General features: G+C 39.6%; 2 protein-coding genes across 3 annotated transcripts; one reads left to right on the top strand and one right to left on the bottom strand.

The window, feature by feature from the left end:
• Positions 1 to 24: 24 nt before the first annotated feature.
• Positions 25 to 13,681, bottom strand: afg1la (AFG1 like ATPase a). Its single transcript, XM_078276893.1, has 13 exons — positions 13,522 to 13,681; positions 12,801 to 13,006; positions 11,539 to 11,590; positions 7,564 to 7,665; positions 5,862 to 5,992; positions 5,648 to 5,747; positions 5,078 to 5,136; positions 4,893 to 4,975; positions 4,727 to 4,797; positions 4,525 to 4,625; positions 1,857 to 1,997; positions 1,648 to 1,758; positions 25 to 624 (listed from the first exon to the last, which is right to left on the bottom strand). The coding sequence occupies exons 1-13, from the start codon at positions 13,646 to 13,648 to the stop codon at positions 493 to 495; spliced, it is 1,416 nt and encodes a 471-aa protein (XP_078133019.1). The 5' UTR covers positions 13,649 to 13,681; the 3' UTR covers positions 25 to 492.
• On the top strand, positions 11,198 to 20,970 carry LOC144534835 (sex comb on midleg-like protein 4). 2 transcript variants are annotated; one of them, XM_078276894.1, is made up of 8 exons: positions 11,198 to 11,402; positions 17,362 to 17,598; positions 18,012 to 18,141; positions 18,303 to 18,503; positions 18,689 to 18,850; positions 18,937 to 19,161; positions 19,260 to 19,408; positions 19,542 to 20,970. In XM_078276894.1, exons 2-8 carry the CDS (start codon positions 17,368 to 17,370, stop codon positions 19,665 to 19,667), a joined length of 1,224 nt encoding a protein of 407 aa, XP_078133020.1. In that variant the 5' UTR covers positions 11,198 to 11,402; positions 17,362 to 17,367; the 3' UTR covers positions 19,668 to 20,970. The 2 variants fall into 2 exon arrangements, with proteins under 2 accessions (XP_078133020.1, XP_078133021.1); XM_078276895.1 differs by lacking the exon at positions 11,198 to 11,402 and adding an exon at positions 13,002 to 13,162.
• The last annotated feature ends 3,123 nt before the right edge of the window (positions 20,971 to 24,093 follow it).

The following is a 24,093-nucleotide window of genomic DNA, read 5'->3' as shown; positions in this document are numbered from 1 at the left end:
ATCAGAAATAAACACAGCTTTAAATATCAATCAATCTGCTGCCACTGTATTTAGGCTTGCATAGAATAAACAACTTGAGATGCATTATATTTTCAAAAGAGACACGATTGAAAGGCCCCTAAATCTTCATAAAAGTCCTTTGGGAATCCATTTCCAAAAGCCGTCCAGCTCTTTCCCACAGATTAATAAAAGTAAATACAGTTGGACCACTATATAATACGGAGTTAAAAGCAATATGACACCCTAAAGTTAATCTTAAAAATTATGTGTAAAGTGCAATGTCACAAGAAAGTCATTAAAGACTTTAAGATTTCAATAAATATTCCCTGTACAGCATTTGCACACAAACTGTTGGGCAGTCCAACTGGGTTTGTGTCGGATAAGATGAGTAGGAGTAGTGTTCAGTCTGGGCTGTTTTTTGGCAGAGAAGAGTACAGTTTGTGAAGTCTATGGAGGTTGCGTAATATGGTCCACTTTTAAAAAATGTTACACCTATGATTTAGTGCTTCTGTCACCTTCCAACCAATATTCTTCTGTCTGCATCTCTGTGAGGCGAGACACTGTCCTCTGGAAGGCAAACATTTCCTCCTCTCCACTGAAGATGGACAGACTGCTGGCTTCATCCTGTTAAAATCACATCAAATTAAATAAAAAATGTAATCGGTTAGGGAAACTCGGGACGCTAAGTCCTAATGGTAATGTGATGTGCACTTCTTTTAAAATATGGGCAATGATCAAATGGCTTCACATTAGCTCAAATTCAACAGAAAAATCACCGTGTGCTGCAGTCATGACACAAATCTTTATTCATTACATTTTAAATCTTTTGAGTGTACTAAAGAGATCTCAGATTATCTCTTAATATCTTTAAACCTTTACTCTTTTAGTCTACACAAATCTTCCTTTATTGCACTCAGGTTTTGATGAACACATACCTTTTATACGTTTTATCTGATGTTTAGTTATTTTATATTCTGATCGTGAGAAAACAACAACTCTGTGGGGGCATGTTTTGCCTTAATTAGATGTGTTAGTAAAGAGACAACAGGAAATAAGGGCAAGAGAGATGCAACAAAGGTCCCCAGGTGTTTATTAGTTATTAAGCAAAATATCCCCAATAATGTATTAAGAGATTTCAATGAAATTTGATGGTAAGGAAAATCTGTGGATCCATGGATTTTTTTTTTAACACTGAGAGACGAGGCATTTTGGAACATTTCTCCTTTTTTTTTAAATTTATTTATTATTATTTTTTAGGGACTAAGTTTAAATAATCTGATCCACGCATCTCCGGATTTATCAATATGTATACTCTAATGCCAATCCCAATCTAGATGCAGTTTAAAAATTACAGATATCGGTTTCTATTATTAAAGTAACACACTTAGGAGGGTTAGACATTCTTGGCAAAGGGAAAGCACTTAGTTTATTGAAGAAAAAAAAAAAAAAAAAAGTTAAAGATGGTAAAGATGATTTTGCAGTGCACGCAATAAAGTGGGCCAACTAACATTCAGCGGTGTGTTTTGAGCTCCACTCACTGACAGCCGACAGCCTGAACCAGTTTAATCATCTATTTAACGACCGAAAGTGCACACCAAACATTAAAATGTGGTTTTGCTGTGAAAACACAGTCAGAGCTCCTCTCACCCTTTTCAGCCCTAGGTCATCCATCAGAATGTGGCTCTCATCGTGACCGTGATCACCATTGTGTACAAACATATCATCCAGCAGATGATCTGCAAGAATCACCACCCGCACCTGAAACAAGACAAAAACATTATAAAAATCCCAAACAAATTGCTAAGATTTGGTGTTTTAGTGAAGGTCAAGTGGGCATGCAAATAGCAGCAGTGTACCTTGTGGTCGTAGAAGGAGTCCACGAGCGTTATGAGTCGCCTGGCTTGAGTTTTCTTGTTCAGCGTCAGCAGAGGAATGTGTCGAATGAAGACGGTGTCAAACAGCCTGGATAACTCCAGGTAGTCACTGGCCCCTAAAGGCTGAAACATTTACATTCAAACACTGGGCATCACAATAATATGGCTTGTATGTAATAAGCCTAATTATTGGCCAGCACGCCGGTTTAAGTTGCTGTACAATTTCTATTTCCTTGTTTACTAGAAACCTGTGACTTTATGACTTTGTTTTTTCCCCCCCCATTTCTTTAGACTGCTTCAGCCGCCACAGGGCACCTGTGAGTCAATCATTTAAAAACACGTAACACAACCAATAACTGTTAAAACCGGTTGAACTTGATTTTAAATTCTGGTAGAGTTCCCAGCGTTTCAAAAGGAACCAAATAGGCTGAGGCTGAAAGAAATACAGGGAAGGGTGTATAAAGTGAAACAATAAATCTTGATTTTTGTATTTGGTGTAACAGTGCAGCGGCGAAGATTTGCTGTTTTAATATTTAAATCAACATTATCATGATAGAGCTTCAGTATACAGTATGCGATAGTGTCATACTGTGTGGGTTTTTGACTCTGAAGGGTACAGTACAAAGATTTTTCAAGGCAACATCAGATTTTATAACGACTTTATAAGGGCATTATAGCAGGATTGTGTCAACCGTATGTAGAAATCCAGTTATAATGCAAACCTATTTTCATGCACATTTGTAAATTTTCCACCATCAACCTGAAATTCCTGGGAAAACAAATAAAGGCCAGACTGCTGCAAATGGTTTGTCCCTTATGAACACTGCTTAGATGTCCTCATATGTTGGAGTCAGAGATGTTCACAAGTCATTTTTTGCAAGTCCAAGTCAAGTCTCAAGTCTTTGAGGGGCAAGTTCAAGTCAAATCTCAAGTCTTTTGCCACAAGTCCAAGTCAAGTCTCTGGCCATCTGATCTGTCCCTAACACTGTATTGTTAAATCTTATGAATTCAAAACATGTCCTGTAGCTACCATCCAGACAGTACAGTATCAAAATCAGTTGTAGTATAACTTTATGGGGTCTAGGCTACTTAACACATCCCTCTAGACCTCGGACCTGGTGAAATATTAACCTAAAGCTGTCACATCATATGGATACAACTATAAAGATACAATTTGCATGTTCCCAGCATTAGCACAACACTTTGTGATGGTTAGCTTGTTACCTGTGGTGATATATGCTAAATGTAACGTCTCTTTCACTCAAAAAAAATGTCTAATGTCGAAGTGGAAATCAAGAGAAAAGTGGCAGCGCCACACCAATTACAGAACAACATGCATCTCAGTGTCAGTCCAAATTACGCACAATAAGCAGTATGAACTCACTGATGTAATGCCATTTATTTTCTAAGTGTTAGTAGGCTCAGTGAAACTGAGTCCAGCGCGAGGAAGACCCGACTCAGAGGAGGAGAGGTTAGTGAGGCCAGCGTTTCCACGGCAGGTGACAGTGCGCACGGATCCGCTGCGCCACGCATGGATGAAATAATGAAATAGTAAATAGGACTACAGTAACAGAAATATGTGCAGAATTAAGACAGTCAAGACGGCCCAGTGTTTGGTGGACCGGGTACACCTTGTTCACTTGATAGCCATCCACGGGATCAATTACGCATCACATGAGTTTGCCCACCCGACACAGCGTTTGTTCCTGGGGAGATGGATCCGTGCGTCCCGCCTCCTGTGCGCCATGGATGTCTTAGCCTCAGCAACTACTAACTATAAAGATACAATGTGCCTGTTCCCAGCATTAGCACAACACTTTGCGATGGTTAGCTTGTTACCTGTGACGATATATGCTAAATGTAACGTCGCTTTCACATTAGCATGTGAGTGACTGACCTATTTAGGTGCATTTTGAGATGCCTGATGAAGACCGACGTTGTTGATCCGGCATCATTTATCTTGGTGCCACACACTTTGCATGTAGCTGTTAGCTTACTGCCACTGTTTACCAAGTTATTGAAAGCAAAACTAATGGGAAAAGGCACAACTCCAGGAGGATTTGGTGTCGCCATCGGCAATGCATTTTTTGATATGTGAGTGCGCGCACATAGGTGCATGCGTTACGTTGCACATTATGGCAAAGGGCAGGGGACATACAGCTCGTCATACGTTTCCCCGTATATGCGCCAATAAAAGAAAATAGAAATACATGAATACATTTTGATTTAAAAAGCAATAATTGCATGAAAACAGGTTGTTGACGAGTCTCGAAGCTCGAGTCAAGTCTGAAGTCTTTTGGGTCGAGTCCGAGTCAAGTCTGAAGTCAGCTGTTTGTGCAACTTAAGTGCGACTCGAATCCGAGTCTCAGACTCGAGTCCCCATCTCTGGTTGGAGTGCAACGTAGTTTTTGCTGGACATTCAATACAACAACAACATGCAGACAATTGAGTACCATTGTTCACCAACATTGTGAGCAAAAACCTGATTTGTGTGATAAAGAATGCAAAATAATGTGACAAACCAACGTGTTTTTTGAGTGTATCTGCACTGTAAGACGCCAAAATTCAAGACTGATGCACAAGAGTTTTGCCACAGTTATGTCATTCTATCCATCACACAACATCTATCTAAAAAGTCGGAGAGACTTACTCTATCACACAGCTCCTCAAACGTGCAGTCCGCAATGGTCCCACATGCTTTGTTCAGACGGACTTTCCTGTTGTTAACATTCAAAACTCTTGGCCGTGTTACTGTGGGGAAAAAACAGTATGTAAGGACACCATGTGATATGAAAGACTGCTGAAAACCACATTACATTTCAGCTGCCGAATTAAGTCAAATGTCCACTTACTGTCATTTTGCTTAAAAGCCAGCTCATCAAACATCCTGTCCAGTGTCGCTTCTACATCAGGCTCACTGGAGCTGCAGTAAATGCAACATTAATACACCGCACATGCACACAACAGATCAAAATATGTCTTGCAATGACTGATTGTTTCACTTTATGGATTTCTTACAGGAAGTAAAGTTTTCCAGCAGAGGGTCTGTTCCTTCTGCGGTAATCTATCCCAGAATCCAGGCGAAGGGTTTGGCAATATTTCTGCATGTGAGAGACAAATGATTGACAACAGGTGCTTTTAAAATAAAAAGAAGAAATCATATATATATATATATATACACACACACACATCTCCTTTCTTACCTGCAACACAGCAATAAACGGCACGAAGTTTACTCTCTGCAGCCCGTTTTTATATAAGTCTGAGGGGAAAGAGTGGGCCATGAGTTGTTTTTACAATGTTCCTAGTTACGCTTAAAATTGCCTAATGTTGTATTGATGCTGCTGTCAATCTGGAATGTCCCGTAAGGGGATTTTGTATGTTGTTGCTAGGTTATTAAAGCACAAGCATTGATGCAAAGGTGTGTAGGAAGGCCCACTGTAATGCATTATATAATGCGTTATATTTAAATCATAAAGGTTTAACTGAATTCAATCAAAGTTGTGTTCACATCAAAAGGAATCTCGATGCACACTTGTAGTCTGAGGCACCACAGAAAAGTGGTTTTGACATACTGACTTTAAAAAAAATGTGATTCTCAATTCTTAATTGGTAAAACTGTGACCAAAATCCTACTTTGACACCATGAGTTATAGGTTGTAGATCAAAGACATAAAACGTTGACATCAGTTGTGTTCAAGTCAAGCAGCGAGAAAAGTTTCTGATGGCATTTAGGCAGACAAAAGAAATGTTCAGGATGTGTTGTTACTGACCTTCAGGTGGACGATTGGAAGTGGCCACAACAACAACACCCTTCAGAAACAGATTCTCAAAGAGCTGCTTGAGAATCATGGCATCAGCGATATCAGTGACCTAAAATGTGTGTTACAGGTAAATTAACTTTTAGTAAAGCACTGGAACAACACGGTTTAGGTGAAAGGTCATATGGTATATGTGGTATGCAGGAATGTTAGAAAACACAAATACCTGAAACTCATCAAAGCACAGAAGACAAGCCTCCTCACTGATCTCCTCAGCAACTGGAGCAATGGGGTCATAGGATTTGGCCATTCTCCCTGCTTCTCTCTTTGGCATGCTCTGTTTCAAACGATGGATCCCTAAAGACCAACAACAACAAAAAGAGCAAGTAATGTGGCCGGGATAGCTCAGTTGGTAGAGCAGGCGCACATATATAGAGGTTTACTCCTCGACGCAGCGGCCGCGGGTTCGACTCCTTTGCTGCATGTCATTCCCCCTCTCTCCCCCTTTATCTGTCCTGTGGAATTAAAGGCCTAAAATGCCCAAAAAAATAATCTTAAAAAAAAAGAGTAAGTAAAAGTTGTCTCATGAATTTATATCTTTTCAATACACTATTAATATAGAGTGGGAGCTATTTGCTATTTATGTTTTATAGTTTAGTCTAACTTTATAAAAGAAACATACTCAAGACTTTTACTGGACCCATTTAAAGTGCTTTGACAGCATACATCTATACATCTGTTTTAGCCACCACATTTGGGTTTTGCTACATTTAAAGCACTGCATACGTGTTGAGAGATATCTCTCAACACGTATGCAGTGCTTTAAATGTAGCAAAACCCAAATGTGGTGGCTAAAACAGGAAACATAAGCTCAGTACAGCAACCACAGCGCTGGGTTTTTCTACAGACTTTGAATAGAGCGTAATGTGAAGTGTTCATTTCACACCAGTACTGAAATGAAAGCTTGCCACTGAACAATAAAATGCAAAATACAACACGTTTTACCCTAACTGAAACAACACCGTTAGAGCCTCTCAGAATAAAATGTTGACAGTGCATAGGGCAGTATGAAGGCTTGCTTTTTTTTTTTTTTTAAACAGATTATATGTGAATATACCTAAAGCTGGTTTATATGGTTAAATACACCAGGCTGTTGCTGCCAGCTGGAATTACAAAATAATTCTCACCGTTTGGCACAAATATATTAACAAAGATACACAGTGTCATAGATGCAAATCACCGGGCTCAGAGCTGCTGATTCAGTGGGTTCTCTGTAACCACTGACATGTGATTAAATGAATTAAATTAATGATGAATGAAAAGTAGTAGACCAGGACACAGAGGTCGCCCTTTGGTGGCATTACTTTGTAGACAACAACATTACTATATCTCAGGCTAGGCTGTGTAATGGAGGCAGGATGTCAGCTGGATTTGAATAAACTTTTACTATGTCTATAGCCTATAGGTTATTTTGGAAAAGCTGCTCAACGGTGACAAGAATGAAGAAATGCAACAGGGCGTGGGTGGAAAAGCCATTATTACCACAAGCTTACAAAACTACAAGACGTTTATGTAAACCTGGTGTACTGACAATTTGGATGATGAAATGTATATCCTGGTGTGATTGAATGAACAACAACAAAAATGTTTCTGCTCATGTAGTTTCCCATTGCACCAAACAGCCCTTTGCAGCTGGGAGGACACCATCCCTTTTTTGGATGCAGAACCGCTCATCCACCTTCAACTCATTCATTCATACATTCATTCATTTGCTCAAAGCTTAGATACTTATTTGCCCCCTAGTGGCTGTTAGGAGCAAAGAAAGTCAACTATGAACATTACACCCCCCCCCCTCTCAGATTAACTGTAAATGGTGCTTCTCATCTCTGACAATGCGCATCTTTGAAACAAACATGAAGCATACTCACTTTTATGCACGTCCAACATGAAGCCATGGAAATGTACCCTCTTTTTCTTTTCAGTCTCAACGTATGAATAAAACATATCCATCACCATAGTTTTTCCTGTGCCTGAAAAAAAAAAGAGCATGCATGCAAGTGAGTTAAGAGAAAAACTTAAAGGAGCACGCCGACTTATTGGGACTTTAGCTTATTCACCGTAACCCCCAGAGTAAGACAAGTCGATACATACCCTTCTCGTGTCCGTGCGTGTTGTAACGCTGTCTGACGGTTCCACCGGTAGCTTAGCCTAGCAGAGAACCTGGAGGTAACTGGTTCCAACTAGCCTACTGCTCCGAATAAGTGACAAAATAACGCCAACATGTTCCTATTTACATGTGATTTGTAGAGTCACAGCGTGTACAAAAAACAACGTAACATGAGACACAGCCATCTTCTAACTGTAAACAAACCGGGAACTATATTCTCAGAAAGGCGAAGCTCTGCTGCTTCTGCTACTTGGGCGGAGTGATTTGCTTTGCAGCAAGCCTTTCTGAGAATATAGTTCCCAGTTTGTTTACGGTTAGAAGATGGCTGTGTCTCATGTTATGTTGTTTTTTGTACACACTGTGACTATGGAGGAAATAGAAATAGAAAATGTATTCATAATTCAAATTTAAAGTCCAAAGAGAAAACGAAGCAAGATCAAATTAAAAATATTGTTATTTTTATTTATTTATTTCCATTGTGTAAATGGCATTTTGTCAGTAGTGCATACCATCAGTACAGGCTGGCCACAAGGCAGTGTTCTTTCCCCTTTGCTTTTCTCTCTATTCACAAATGAGTTGTGATTTGTAGTCACTACGGAGGAAATATTTATTCATAATTCAAATTGAAAGTCCAAAGAGAAACTGAAAGTCCAAAGAGAAAACAAAGCGAGATAAAATTAAAAATATTGTTATTTTTTTAAATTTTCCATTTGGCTTTTCAATTTCAATTTAACATTGGCTTTTTCATTTGGATTTAATATTTGGCTTTTCAAATTCAATTTAAAATTGGCTTTTCCATTTGGATTTAATATTTGGCTTTTCAATTTAACATTGGATTTTCATCTGGACTTGACACATGTCAATGTAAATGAGGAGGCGTGGCCCAAAGGCTGGTGGGAGGGTCTGAAATGAAAGGGGTGCAGAGGAACCTTATGAACAGCAGGGGGAGCTGACTGCTGGGGAGCACACTGTTGAGCATCTGTCTGCAGCTTCGCCACCAGACTGGCTTGGCCTCTTATTTCACATGATAGAAACTGATGATGTAGGCTAAACACAAACAACATTTCATGCAACAACAGTGAAGTTTGGATATCAAATTTGGATATCGTTTCAAAATCGGAAATCAAATGAACGAAAAAGTAGCCTACACGGGCTGTACAAAAGGCCGTCAATCAGGAGTGATTGTTGTAAGTACATGTCGGAGAATAGCGCGGACACACACCTCACACCGCGCACACCATCCGGAGAAAAAAGTGAGAGAAAGGAAAAAGGAGAGGTCGCAGTTCGGACGATGACTACCCGGTTGAGATTGTGTGTGTGTCCTCGAGATCTGACAACACACAAACACACGTAGCAGAGCTACCCACACCCATGTTTGTACTGTTGCTTAATTAAATAAAACATCAAAAGAGAGAAGTTGTCTCCGTCCATGTTTTAAACAGACACACCTGGGGCGAAGTTGGAAACCAGAATCAGCTTTAAATACAGTCCTAATCTAGTCCTCACTAACACGAGCCCAATTATAGTAACTACATGAAAACTTCACTGTTGTTGCATGAAATGTTGTTTGTGTTTAGGCTACATCATCAGTTTCTATCATGTGAAATAAGAGGCCAAGCCAGCCTGGTGGCGAAGCTGCAAACAGATGCTCAACGGTGCGCTCCCCAGCAGTCAGCTCCCCCTGCTGTTCATAAGGTGCCTCTGCACCCCTTTTGTTTCAGACCCTCCCACCAGCCTCTGGGCCACGCCTCCTCATTTACATTGACATGTGTCAAGTCCAAATGAAAAGCCAATGTTAAATGGAAATTCAAAAGCCAAATATTAAATCCAAATGAAAATCCAATGTTAAATTGAAATTGAAAAGCCAAATATTAAATCCAAATGGAAAAGCCAATGTTAAATTGAAAAGCCAAATATTAAATCCAAATTAAAAGCCAATGTTAAATTGAAATTGAAAAGCTAAATATTAAATCCAAATGGAAAAGCCAATGTTAAATTTAAATTGAAAAGCCAAATATTAAATCCAAATGGAAAAGCCATTGTTAAATTGAAATTGAAAAGCCAAATATTAAATCCAAATGGAAAAGCCAAATAGAATAGAACAGAATAGAATAAATCTTTATTGTCCACCAGGGTGGACATTTTTCTTTGGCTCACCAGACATACAAGACAGATAAACATACAGACAACATCTCAGACATGACAGTTATAAAAAAAAAAATATCAGGATAAAACAGAATAAATATGCTTAAATTCATTAAAATAGGAGCTCAATTTGATGTTGTCACTTGGTTTGGTTGAGGATACTGATAGCATTTGGAAAAAAGGATTTTTTTAAAACACTTTTTGCCAGAGGAACTCTGAAGCGCCTCCCAGACTTCAGGAGCTCAAACTGGCTGGAAAGAGGGTGTGTACTATCTGCAGTGATTTTCCTAGCTTTCTTCCTCATTCTGTCAGTGTATATTTGGGTCAGGTGTTTTTGGGGTTTTGCTGGCCATTTACACTATCCTGTTAAGCTTGTTCTTGAGTTTGCAGCTTAAATGGCCAAACCAAACAGAAAGATGAAAGGTTAAAACACTTTCAATATGTGTGGTGTATACTAGCTCAGTAATCTGAGCACTAACGCCCAGACAGCTCAGTCTTCTAAGGAGACTGAGTCGTTGTGAGCATTTCTTAAAGATATAGTCGGTGTTATCTGAAAAACTCAGATGGTTGTCAAGAACTGTACCTAGGTACTTAAAAGTTCCCACAGTTTCAACTGCAAGGCCATTTAACAAAACTGGCTCTGGTGTTACGTCTTGTTTTTTGCAAAAGAGTAACTCGTTTGTCTTTGCCACATTGATCTCTAGCTCGCTATCATTGCACCATGCTTCAAGGGCCTTTATGTGTGCTAGATAGGAGGCCTCACCAAGGGGATCAGTTTTTTGTAAGAGGCCAACTAAGGCCATGTCATCAGCATATATCAATTTAAAGGTGCTATTATTTATATGAAACTCATTTGTGAATAGAGAGAAAAGCAAAGGGGAAAGAACGCTGCCTTGTGGCCAGCCTGTACTGATGGTATGCACTACTGACAAAATGCCATTTACACAATGGAAAAAAATAAATAAAAATAACAATATTTTTAATTTGATCTTGCTTCGTTTTCTCTTTGGACTTTAAATTTGAATTATGAATAAATTTTCTATTTCTATTTCCTCCATAGTCACAGTGTGTACAAAAAACAACGTAACATGAGACACAGCCATCTTCTAACCGTAAACAAACTGGGAACTATATTCTCAGAAAGGCTTGCTGCAAAGCAAATCACTCCGCCCAAGTAGCAGAAGCAGCAGAGCTTCGCCTTTCTGAGAATATAGATATATATATATCCCGGTTTGTTTACAGTTAGAAGATGGCTGTGTCTCATGTTACGTTGTTTTTTGTACACGCTGTGACTCTACAAATCACATGTAAATAGGAACATGTTGGGGTTATTTTGTCACTTATTCGGAGCAGTAGGCTAGTTGGAACCAGTTACCTGCAGGTTCTGTGCTAGGCTAGGCTAAGCACCCGGTGGAACCGTCAGACAGCGTTACAACACGCACGGACACGAGAAGGGTATGTATCGACTTGTCTTACTCTGGGGATTACTGTGAATAAGCTAAAGTCCCAATAAGTCGGCGTGTTCCTTTAAACTCAAAATGTCAGAGAAATATAATTTATATTTGTAACTCTGTGGCCTTATATCTCTTACCAACATCACCGTAGATGTAGTAACCTTTTGGAGCAGTTGGTTTGGTGAATAACTGAAAGACAAAATCAGCGAACAGGTTCTGGTGTTACAAAATGATCCCAACATAAATAAACGTCTACAGAAGAATTGAATACAACACTTAAACAGGTGCAGGACTCATACTAAAGTAGGTGAGTTTAGTAAACCAACAAGTTCCAAGTTTTCAAGCAACAAAGAGAAGCAATTGTTGCAGTCAGCAATAGAATCCTTTGTTCTCAGGCTCCCTCCAACAGTGCTCACGCAAATATGTATAAAAGGAAAAACACATACTCAAGCAAAATGAGAATCTAAGACATAAACATGGTTGTTGGCCTGTTATCAGGGAATAAAATATCTGTATACACAGATTACAGAGACAAATAACAGGTAGTGAAATTACGTAAAAGTGAAATGAAAAAGTCCCAGGAGAACGAGAAGAACCTAAACTTGAGCACAACTTCCAAAGACCCCTTTTCCAAATATAGAGGCAGTATACAGGTAAATAAAGGGAAAACAATATAAAGTGTCTTAGTAAGTTGTTTGTTTAGCTTCAGTGCTCCTTGGCATAGATGGATGTACATGTCTCTATAATTCCACTCTACTATTCAATCTAATTTAGTGTTTAATTGATGGTGGTGGAAAACATGTTCATCAAAAAATGGTAACTAATTTTGCAAGACCAAGGTTTTGACGTGTAGCAGTAAACTAAGGCTAATATTTTTATATCAGCGTTAAAAGACAAGTTAATTATCACATAAGAAGCTGGGTCCAGACTGGTTTAATGATAGCCAGACAGATTATTTTAAGAGGATGGATGAATGAAGGGGTGTAATCAATCCAGGAATGGGCTTGTGAGATGGCTAGGGTGGCAGCGTTTGAAAAAATGTCATATAAACAGTTTGCCAGATTGGATGTCTATACTAGAAAATGGAAGTACTTGAGCTTTCTGGAGGGCTCCTAAGAAGCTTTGTGCTGGGGAGAGATGTGTGTGATGGGTTTATGGTGTTGTCATTTATACACGTTTATTTGATATATTGTCAATGTTGTTGTCTTGAATATTGTAGTTAGTGTCATCTTTTGATTTTTGTCTGGGTGGGTGGGTGGTGTTGAGGAAGGGGGCGGGGGGTATGTTCATGTTGCGAATTGAATGTTTTGTATGTTGTTTAAAAAATTAATAAGAATTAATTAAGTTAATAATTAAAACGATGAAAACATCAGCAATCATTGGGGTGTTCTCTCTCTACCTTGGAGAAGAAAGATGTCGGTGTGTTGCTGTATCCTCGGAGTGTTTTGTGGAGCTGGTCCAGTGTCTGCAGCACCGCTTTCTGGTGCTCATCCTCCCGCAGCGACCCGTCTCTGATCAGCCCGTTGTAGTGATCCAGAGGGCTGCGAAACCCGGCGGTGCTTGCCCCGCTCTCCTCCACCGCCTGCTGGGCTTTCACCGAGCAACCTTTAATCACATTTTAACAAACACAGATGAGCTAACTGGCTATTTTATATTTTGTGTATATTTTTTAGACCTTGCGATAATACGTTTCTGCTACGGACCAAATGTTAGCAAGGGATAGCTAGTTTGACATCTGATAGACCCAGTGAAGAAAACAAGGTAAGTTGGTACAGGTTATATATTTCGGTTACACTTTACTTGAAGTTATCTACATAAGAGTGACATGACACTGTCATTAACGTGTCATAAACGTTCATAAACGTTTACGCTTGTGTCATTCGGTTTTTGTCATGACAAGTTATGGTTAGGGTTCATGTGTCATTACAGTGTCATGTCACTCTTATGTAGATACCTTCAAGTTAAGTGTTACCGATATGTCTAGTAATATCAGGTTAACTTTAAGAGAATGTAAACTACAGCCAAAGTGTTATTAAAAGAAGAGCTAGGTCGAGATTAGCGTTACACCACCGGTCAAACTCTTAACACCATCAACACGACTCACCAAAAACTCGTCTCACCTCGTCTGCAGACCTCGGTCAAAGATTTTAGCAGCTTTCTGGAGGAATATTGTTTAGACAAAAGACACCTAAAGCCCAGTAAAGCTGAGGGTGACATCTTTACAGACAGCGGTATGCACACCGCCATCTTGATTTCAAATTTCGTCAACGTAACTTTATTAGCAAACACATAAACAGAAGCGTGTATCGTAGTCGGCCAACAGGGGACGAGGTTTCGTTCAGTCGTCCTGGATTTAAATATTTCTTATAAGAATGATCGTCAAACAGTATTGCTGATATTTTATAAATATGTATATATTCATTTATATTTTATGATTGTATGATTATGAAATGGGTTGCAATTGTGCTGATAAATTCAAAGCAACAAAGTTATTTTTAATTTGGTAGGTTTAGTTTATTATTTTAACATTTCTATCTATCTAGGATTTGCAGCCTATCTCAGTTTTATATGATTGTATGTAAACTGAATATCTTTTGGTTTTAGACAAAACAAATCAAAGATTTTAAACTTTGGGAACTGTTACAGGCATTTTTTTTTTTACCATTTCCTTATACAGAACTAAAAAATAGATACAATTGATAAAAAATAAATCATTAGATGCAGTCTTAATCCCAAGCTTGCACAATACACACACTACACCTGATTTGACCTAATATAGATGTGACTGTACCCAATAGTGTAGTAGCAAATACTGAAATAGCCATCAAGAGGATGATTAATGTCCCAAGGTGTTAAGTTAAAATTTAGAATATATACACCTGAGTCCAAGTCTTGAATTACCTAAAATGACCCTTTTGGGTTTCACGAAGCAGAAATAAGGATTGCAGAGAAACTGCACATATGCAAATCACTGAAATGAAAACAATGCTTACTGCATAGCCCTCCCACTCACAAAAAGAATATTAAGTCATATTAAAAAGGCAGTGACAGGGCATGCTGTATATCCATTAATAGATAAGCATAAATGATTATGGTTATTGTGTTATATTATTCAGAGATGCAATGATTATTATTATGGATAAACCTGACTGTCAAAAAATAGTGAAAAAAAGATATTTAATTTACAATGATAGAAAACAAAAAAAGCACCACACTAACAGAGGCTAGAACCAGGGAATAGTTGGCAGTGTTTGCTAGAAAAATAACTTGTTGCTAATGAATGTTAGGTCAATTCATCGACTAATTGTTTCAGCGCTAATATTGTTATCTGCTGTATTATCAGATAACTGCAGTTTGAATAATATATCTGCAACTAACAATCATTTTCATCATTGATTAACCTGCCAATTATTGTCTTCTATTAATAGCTTTGAATATCAATTTAAAAATAGTGATTCATCCCATGTTATAATTTCCCATGGCTCAACATTCATGTCTTTAAATCTTGTTTTACCAACACTCCATAACCCAAATATGTTCAGTTCACTATCATGTATGACAAAGAAAAGCATCAAATAAACTCATTTGTGGTGGTCACAGCCACACAATTGAAGGTTGAAAGCATAACTCTCGCCAAAATGCAACCTAGGGTCTTTTTATGAATGTGCCCGAGTCAAACTTTCGTTTAAAAGCATTCTCAATGCTGGAGTTCATGTGTAGAGACCCTGGTGATACTTCGAGCAAAGTTTCAATGTTGTGTTGTGTCGAGCCTTCTTAGTGTTGTAAAAATAGCTATTTTGAGGTTATCATAAAAGTGTCTCTAGGACTTCCATTCAAAAGGCAATTTGACCGAAAAACGAGAATACGGTAAATCTTAAAAATGGCGCTTCCATCCTAAATATGCTTTTAAACAAAAGTTTGACTCGTGTACATTCACAAAAAGACCCTAAGTTGCATTTTGGCGAGAGTTACGCTTTAAGTTACACACTTCAACATCACCACATGTTCAGTTATTTAAGTTGCAGTCACATTAATGGTACATAAAAGACAGTTTGTTTGGTTTGAAATTACTTTATTAGCACTTACATAGTATACTGCTTTACTACACAGCTTATATTATTTGTCATGTTGCAATTTAGTTTTATTTTATATTAATTCATTTCTCTTTCGTCTTTGAGTTACATGGCTGCAGTTCTCTTCCTGGTGAACAAAAGCTGGGGTAGAGGGTGGAGCCGGATTTTATTCAGAGGCACCAGTCTTGGACTTTTCCAAAAGATCTGACAGCAGGGGGGGATCAGGGTTTCTTCCTGCAAGTTGGAGTTAATATTCTTGTTTTCCTCCCCTCTGTGTGTTTATTGGTGTGGTCAGTTTGTATATAAGTGTCCCTTTCATTCGAGAGGCCTGTTAATTAAGTTAACGTTTTGATTTCGTTAGACTCATTTTTCAGCAGAGGTATTCTTTGTTGACCTTTTTTAAGGGCTCTATAACTCTTTGCCTTATTTACTTGTGAATCTTTATTTTGGGGAATTCTAAATATACCAAACCTTTTGAACTTTAAAGCTGTGTTCCCTGACTGCTTGGTCCATGACATCATTATAAAAGCTTTAAGCAGCCAAAGTTTTTCCTTGTTTACTTAAAGAAATGACTAAAATTACATTACAAATTACATACAAAATGATATATTTGCTTTTGATTGAGAGCATAGAAAAAAAGTATTTCTACAAAAATTAATTCATCCATACTTTTTGAAGAATATTCTCATTCAAATGAAAACAGCAGAAACTCTGTTTCTCAGTCTTATTATACCTCCACAGCACTGAGCAGACAAAAAACATGGCAGACAACATCAGGGTGTTACAGGGGCTTACAGGCTTGTTGCCATGACAACAGAGGAGCCTGTCTCTCTCTCTTTAATGCACACACACCCTCCCCCCCCCCCCCTCTCTCTCTGTCTCTGTTGTACACTCACTCTGATACACAGACACACACACACACACACACACACACACACACACACATTCATGTATACAGTATTACAGTGGAATCTGCCTTGCTTTGAGATCCGTGCTCAGGAAAAATATAGGAAACACAGCAAGGAGCATAGGGATACACTCCACATCTGTTCTGGATGGTGAGTGCCTGCCTGCTGACCGGTTATTGTTTGTTTACATACTGTATCCTTTGACAAATCTGCTCAAACAAACAAGGATATTTTGTAGGTATTCCATGCAGTTGGTCCATTCTTGCTGCATGGGAGATGTGCCATGTTTATTTTCTTGCTGCTTCTTTCTTTTCTTTTTTTAAAGATTAGGGTGGAAGCTGTCATCGTAATGGTAATTCATAGCTGGGTAGCCATGGTGAAGTCAATTTCCCCCTCCCTCTGCCACTGCTGAATGCATTAGTCTAATGAGATGTCTGCAGCCTGTGTGCTGAGCAGCAGCAGCAGCGGTAGTGTATTAACCAAAAAGAGGACAAGGAAAAAGCAAGAGCAAGATGGCTTTCCCTTCATTGTTAGGGATTTAGCTTTACAGTCACCTTTAGGCTCCTGGGATATAAGACAAAAGGGCTTGGCTCTTGGGCTTTCACAATAGAAGACAGCAGGTAACATATACCCCCTCTCTCTCCCTCTCTCTCGAGTTTATTAGTATGTTATCGGTGCTGTTTCCTCCACAGCTCATGCATGGCTGCTCTTTGTGTTGTTTGCTTATTATGGTGCTCTGCTAAATGCTGTTCCTCTCACCGCATTGCTCAGCTGAGCATTCTGCAGTCTCGCAGTGTTTGGATGTTGCTGATGTTCACCTTTGCCAAGCCATTGCGCTTCCTCTGTGTCTGCTCTATAAAGGTGTTAATGATGCCCTCTAATATGTAGTTGCTGAGGTGAAGGATTAATGTGCAGGTAAAGTGCATGTTTCTGTGCATTTCTATAGCTTGAGCTCAATGGTTGTTTCCTTTGTCTCCAGCTCCAAATGAGTGTACCTGCAGTGACGGCACAGAAATCAGACGGCAACAACAGTGAAATGCAATCAGCTGCAGTAGCTCCCTCCTTCATCCCCAGCCAGTCGGGGAAGATACCGGGCAGGAAGAGAGGGAGACCCCCGCTCCGCAATGTCGCCAAGATGGATTTTCCAAATCGCTACCCCGAGTCGCTCCCTCCACTCAAAGTGCCAAAGAAGAGGGGGAGAAAGCCGGGCTTCAAGGTCAGCCACATGAGGGGGAAAGCGGGGGGAAGAGCTGTGGTGTGTGTGTGTGTGTTTGTGGATGCAGTGTGTTTAAAAATGCATGTGTACACAGAAAGACACAGACACACCGGCTCCATGCCCTTCACATTTTGTGGGACCCAAGTGTAACAGAGAGAGACTAAACATCTGTGGGGCTTTGTTCTGCTGTAGTCTAATGCCATGGAAGTCTGTTTATGTCCAAAGGGGAAGTCATTATTGTAAATATATGGGGTTTTTTTATCCATAAAAATGTGCAGAAATCTGCAGCGTAAAAACTGCAGGTCAGACAGATTTGGTCGCCTGATTACTCCACCATCCCCCTCCCTGCACGATTTAGTGCATTTCTTTGTTGAAATAAACAAAGAAATGCACAAACTTTTTTTCTTCTGCAGCTCAAACCCAGGATGGTGATGACACCGTTGGCTATCTCTCCACCCAGCAGCACCCCTGAGCCTGATATGAGCTCCATTCCTCAAGATGCCGCCACCATCCCCCACTCTGCCACGCCCCAGGTGCTTACAGGTAGGACATAAAACACTCTAAACCCCACGTAAGAAGCATTAATGGCGTTTTTGTCTTAATCCAGTCTCAATCTGCTTTAAAGACACGTAAAGATCAGTAAGATAACCGAGGTATCGCTTCTCCAACCAAAACTGTCTCCATCTGTGTTTTCCCTGCATCAGTCTGTATCTACATCAACAAGCAGGCCAACACAGGCCCCAACCTGGACAGGAAGAAGATCCAGCAGCTCCCTGATCACTTCGGACCCGACAGGCCCTCTGTGGTGCTGCAGCAGGCCGTCCAAGGCTGCATCGACAGCGCCTTCCTGCAGAAAACAGTGTTCACGCTCCTCACACAAGGCTACGGGGGAGAAAAAATATCAGGTGTTGTACAAAGACCTCCCTCAGGTGCTGCTATCTATTTGTTCGATATCTTTTTTTTTTTCCCCCCACTCACTTTACCTGAGGTGGCACTGAGTAGAAAACATGCATTAGTGAAGGTTTAATGACCTCATTTGTACTTCTAAAACTGTGATGACGTCTCAAGTGGTCCTGTTTCGCTCTTCCAGCCACATTCGATGGGAAGCAGCACCTTCTCAGCCTCCCCGTAGTGAACAGCATCGACTATGTGCTCCGTTTTCTGAAGAAGCTCTGCCGCAGCTTGCACTGTGAAAACCTCTTCAGTGATCAGCCCATTACCCAGCACAGTGGTGGCTCCTACCAGTCAGATGGTACTACTTAAATCTGTCTCATAGAAGCTGTGATGCTGATATAGATAAATGCTTTAAGCTAATTCTGATTCTCTTCTCGTCTTTAGCTGAAACATCTATGGCCGAGGACTACCATTTAGACCAATCCGATGGCAAACGCTACTCCGTGGACCCCGGCGATTCTGCTTTCAGCTCCATAAGCTCGTCCTACTCGCCAAAGACCTCCTATGGGTTCCGTTCGTCGCAGCATTTCTCCAACGGCTCGGCCTCCATGACCATGTGCAGGCAGTCGTCCACCAGCCCGAACACGTTCCCAGAGAGCAACAGGACAGGTGAGAAGTCATGGAAAGACAAAACAGAGATTACTTTGTTGTTTATTTCTCTAAAGGTAAGAAAGTAAAAGCTCCTTTTCTTTTCGTTGTTCTTCCAGGAGGTTATAATGCATCTCCAGAGTCCCAGGAGTCCAAGGCTCCACCCAATAAAGACCCATCCACCTGGTCTGTGGAAGATGTTGTCTGGTTCATCAGGGATGCAGACCCCCACGCTCTTGGCCCTCATGCAGACCTCTTTAGGAAACATGTATGTTTGTTTTCCTTTGTGTTCTTGACAGGCTGACTTCTTTCTATTGCTGATATAATGAACATCCAGTGGAAATCACCTTGTCTGGTCGCCTACTTCTTGCTGATTTGACACTAACTTCTTCTTCTTTCAGGAGATTGATGGAAACGCTTTGTTACTCCTAAAGAGCGACATGATCATGAAGTACCTTGGACTGAAGCTGGGGCCGGCCTTGAAGCTTTGCTACCACATCGACAAACTAAAGCAGACTAAGTTCTGAAAACCTACGATATATTTCCCCCTCCTTGAATCCAACAATACATTTGAGAAGGGACTCCAGGTCAGTGAGCCAATGGGAAGAGAGTAGGGCCTCGAGGCATGAGGTGCATCACTTCCTTTTATAATCCAAAAAAATGCCGCACAAAGAGTGACATGTTTAAGTATTACTGCGCAGATATAACTTTATCTTCAGTTATATTCGAAGACGTTTGTAACCAACATACGCATTTAAAAATTAGCAAGGTGAGAAAAGTAGGAGCAGAGTGAGGTCCAACTTAATGCTGACATTATAGGGTTAACATAAACGTTAACTTCTCCAACCTGCACTTTATGTAACTTCAAACAAGTTGTATTTTAAGGTGATATATCATAGTATTTCTGTCCTAGCTAACACACTATAATTTTTTACCTTACCTTATCACCAATAATTTAGTTTTTTGGCCATTTGGGAGCAGCGGAAACCAGTTGTGAACACAACATTGACATATCACCTTTTATATTAATATGACGAACTTGTTAAACAATAGTTGCTAATTTACACATCCAACAGGTAAGCAGCAACACTATCACTGATTTGAAGTCGTGTTTTTGGCCACCTCATGAATGTAAATCTAATATCAACTCTCTTTTAGCTCTGTTTTGGTCTCCACCAAGGGAAATATCTAGCTCTTTATAGCCCCTAAATGTCCCACTATGTTCACCAGCTAGTCTCTATCTGTGTATGTCTGCTGTTTGGTGCTGAGCATGTAGTGTACAGTGGGTTTTTACAACAAACAGCTGCCTGCTGCAGCAGAAATGATGCTATGAGAGCGGTGAGAGTGAACACAAAGAATAAAGTTACGCCAGACAGCCTAAAATGTACCTGAGCCTCCCTGTAAAGCCAAGGGAAGCTGCTGATTCAGGTGATATTTCTCGGTTGATCACTACGAACAAGCCCTTTCACATGATCACAGTGTTTTTACGCTGTCATTGTGTGTGTGAAGTGACACATCTCATACCTGAAGCCCTACTTTTTTCCCATTGGTTCTCAGACATGGGGTTCTCAAACATGGGGTCCCCAGACGTGAGGTCCACAGTTGGACCCTCTTGGTACATTTTGCTAAAGATTTCCATGATGTCATGTAGTGATAATTACAAATTCACCCCTCTCTTTCTCTCTCTTCTCTTACTTACTCTACTTTTGGCACAGATTTTAAACTAAAAACTGTCAGATTGTGGAATGCATCCTTCATACACATCTGTTTAAGGCCAATGTAAGATAAAGGTTTTGTTTCACAAACCTTCATGAACAGCACATCTGTCTGCTGCATGCAGATTTCTTATATATATATATATATATATATATATATATATATTCATCATCTGGACAAGAACAACTTTATACCTTAAGAAACTCTCACTTTGTCAAATCTCACTATAGGATCTCATGTTTACCAAGCTGAAATCATATCTATAACTGAGAAACAGTGCATTAAGTACTACATTGCTTTTTGATTGAGAGATTTAGAAAATCATTTTGATACTATTTTTTCACATTACTGTGTCACAAAAAAGTAATGTTCCCATTGGATTTGTCATTCTTTTTTATTATAATTTTAATATTAAAAAAAACACTATAACCTAAACAAAACATAGCCTACATAGAAAGACAGTAGCTCTCTTGTTAGTATTTATAAAGAAAAATGAGAGCATTGTGAACGTGATATATTTATGTTTCAATATGCAAGATTGTTACATGCCAGTTATCTCTATAGGCTCTTCATGTATACTCATGAGAACAATTTTTTTTAAATTCACGTGTTTCTATGTTTTTATCAAGCATCAGTGTTGATACGGAAGCTGTCAAAACACACTAAATGTTACACTGAGAAAACCTAAATGGCCATGTAAATGGGTATATAATATAGTATTGCTTTTGTATACCACTTTTGGTGTACAGTATGCATCCTTTTTTAATCAATTAACCTTTGTAAGTGAATGCTGCTGTAAAGATATTACATGTAAGCCATGCCTAGTGAGATCAAGCTAAGGTGTTTTATTTTGAAAATCACTATGAATAAGAGTTTTAGAGAACGCTGAGTGGATCAGTACTCTATGCTGGTGCTAAAAGTTATCTATGTATTTAACTACTTGCTTTTGTGTTTGTGAAATGTAAAGGAAATCTTATGTGTATACTGTACTGTATGTGAGCATTAAATTAAGAAATCAAGTAAGATTTGTGTGTGAGACAGACTTTTTATTTCTCCATTTTAGTGTCTATACAGTGTGATGGAGGTTATCTCTTGCTTTTAAAAATGTAAAAATGGATCAAGATTTGGATGTGGGTCCACACGTCTAAGAATTATTTTGGTTGGGAGCCTCTTCCGTGCTTCAACAAACATGATTTAACAAAGGTGACCTATAGCCTATCTGTAGCTCCTCCAGAGTTCCTTAAATTCTTTACTGTTTTACCTGCTGTAGATTAGCATCACAGGTTTCACTCTAGTCAGCTCACCTTATATCATTTAATTCTGGATACATTTACACCTAAAAACAAACCTTTAGAGAGATGTGGACCAATGCAGATCTACGTAGAAGCCCTTGTGAAAATAATTGGGGCTTGTGGCATGTATCATAACAATCGAGTGAAATGAATGGTAGAATATGGTATCATTTTCGTCATATCCGAATCGATATGCTTGGGAGCTACATCTCTGTGCATTGTGTACTTTTTTTCCAAGAACATGTCCTGACCCCAGGTTTGCTGTTAAACATAAATTAGTTTAGGAATATGCAACACATAGCTAAGCACAATATCAGCAGAAACAATCAAGGTGTTAAAGGAATAGTTAGTTAGACATTTTGGGAATAATTGCTTTCTTGACAAGTTAGATGAGAAGGTTGATAATTGAGATAAATATGAAGCTAAAGTCTGCAGCAGGTTAATTTAGCTTAGCATAAAGACTGGCAACAGGGGGAGCCGGCTCTGTCCAAAGGTGACAAAATCCTCCTAGCAGCACCACTAAAGCTCACTCATTAACATGTTATATTTTGTTTGTTTAATCTCCACACAGCCAAAGTGTAAAAACAACACGTGTGGTTTTATGGGGGAGTATGGGCCGGACTATTTCTTGTCCTTCAGCAGTTAAGTTTCCGCTGGTTGCCTGGTAACTGCCTCCAGCCAGGGTCCGTTTGTTTGAAAGCTCCTTGAGTAGGCCTAGGCTAAGTCATAAAGAGTTAGGTAGGATAATTAGACCATAGAATAAGCCTTAAGGACTTCACGCTGGGAAATCAAACGTAGGCTACAGATAATTGTATCGTTAACTAGTATACAATGTGAAAAACTAATAAATAAATTGTAGGCCTACAACTTGGACTCATGACTACCTGCACACACTGAACATGTGGCATCTATGCGCCCCTTGTTGGTTGTCAAGTCTTGAGTTCAGTAGGCTAATTCAATTCCATTATTCTTCCTAAAAGCCACGTTTAATGACAATAGGACTACAATATTTCACCCTTAGGTTTAATTAATCTAATTCCTGATTAGTTAACCTACAGTGGATTAGCCTATTTGATCAGGGGCCAAAACCCCCAAATGTTTGTTTCCTGATGATGAAATTTCAGGCTGATCATCCTCATCACGATGAAGGATCCGGTTATAACTTGACAGGATCCAGCTGAACCCAAACAGAGCAGCAGAGCAACACTCAACTTATGATGAGGCTGTGATGCACACGAGTGACGCCGCGCTCTTGTAGTCGCATAACCACAGACTGGCGTGGGATCGGTCCCTGCTGCGCCTCATCTGGAATAACGTCGGGAAAATCCAGAATTTTCATTAGCGGGTGTTTTTTTTTAAGGAAGCGAGCAGTGTTGAAAATAATCCCATTTGGGCAAACGTTTCCATCGGAAGGGGGGTTTTCTGTACTTTGCAGAAGCCAGAGCAGATTTATTCCGATAGAGGATCACCAAAGCTGTAATAAGGTAAGAAGTGATTGCCTACAGATGGACATGTCATGTGTTAGATTTTCCAGATTATAGATGCAGCGAGCGAATGCTTTGTGTCAATGTGTCACGCATTATTTTTCCCATTTTCCTTTCTGTTTGACGGAATATGGGATAGAGAAGAGAGGGCTGGCACACTGGCACCTGCGCATCCCTTAAAATAAAGCCATTGCGGTTTGCCTGGTAACAACAAGAAAAACAGAACTAAAACAGGGAGGGATTATTTGACGAATTAAGAAAATGTCATCCATATTGGCGCAATTAATTGGTTTTTATACGCCTCTAATGTGTGACTCTGCGGTGGCACCGAGGGAGCTGTCTTATGTGTGTGTGTGTGTGTGTGTGTGTGTGTGTGTATATGTGTGTTTTTTTTAGGTTTTTTTTAAATAGGTCTGTTTGGTTATGAAATTTGACATGTTTTTCGCCCCGATGCGCATGGG

This window comes from Sander vitreus, chromosome 20 (assembly GCF_031162955.1).
Source record: "Sander vitreus isolate 19-12246 chromosome 20, sanVit1, whole genome shotgun sequence".
In the NCBI taxonomy this organism is placed as follows: Eukaryota; Metazoa; Chordata; class Actinopteri; order Perciformes; family Percidae; genus Sander; species Sander vitreus.
Note: the sequence above shows the minus strand (reverse complement) of the source record. Positions and strands in the feature narration are given on the sequence as shown.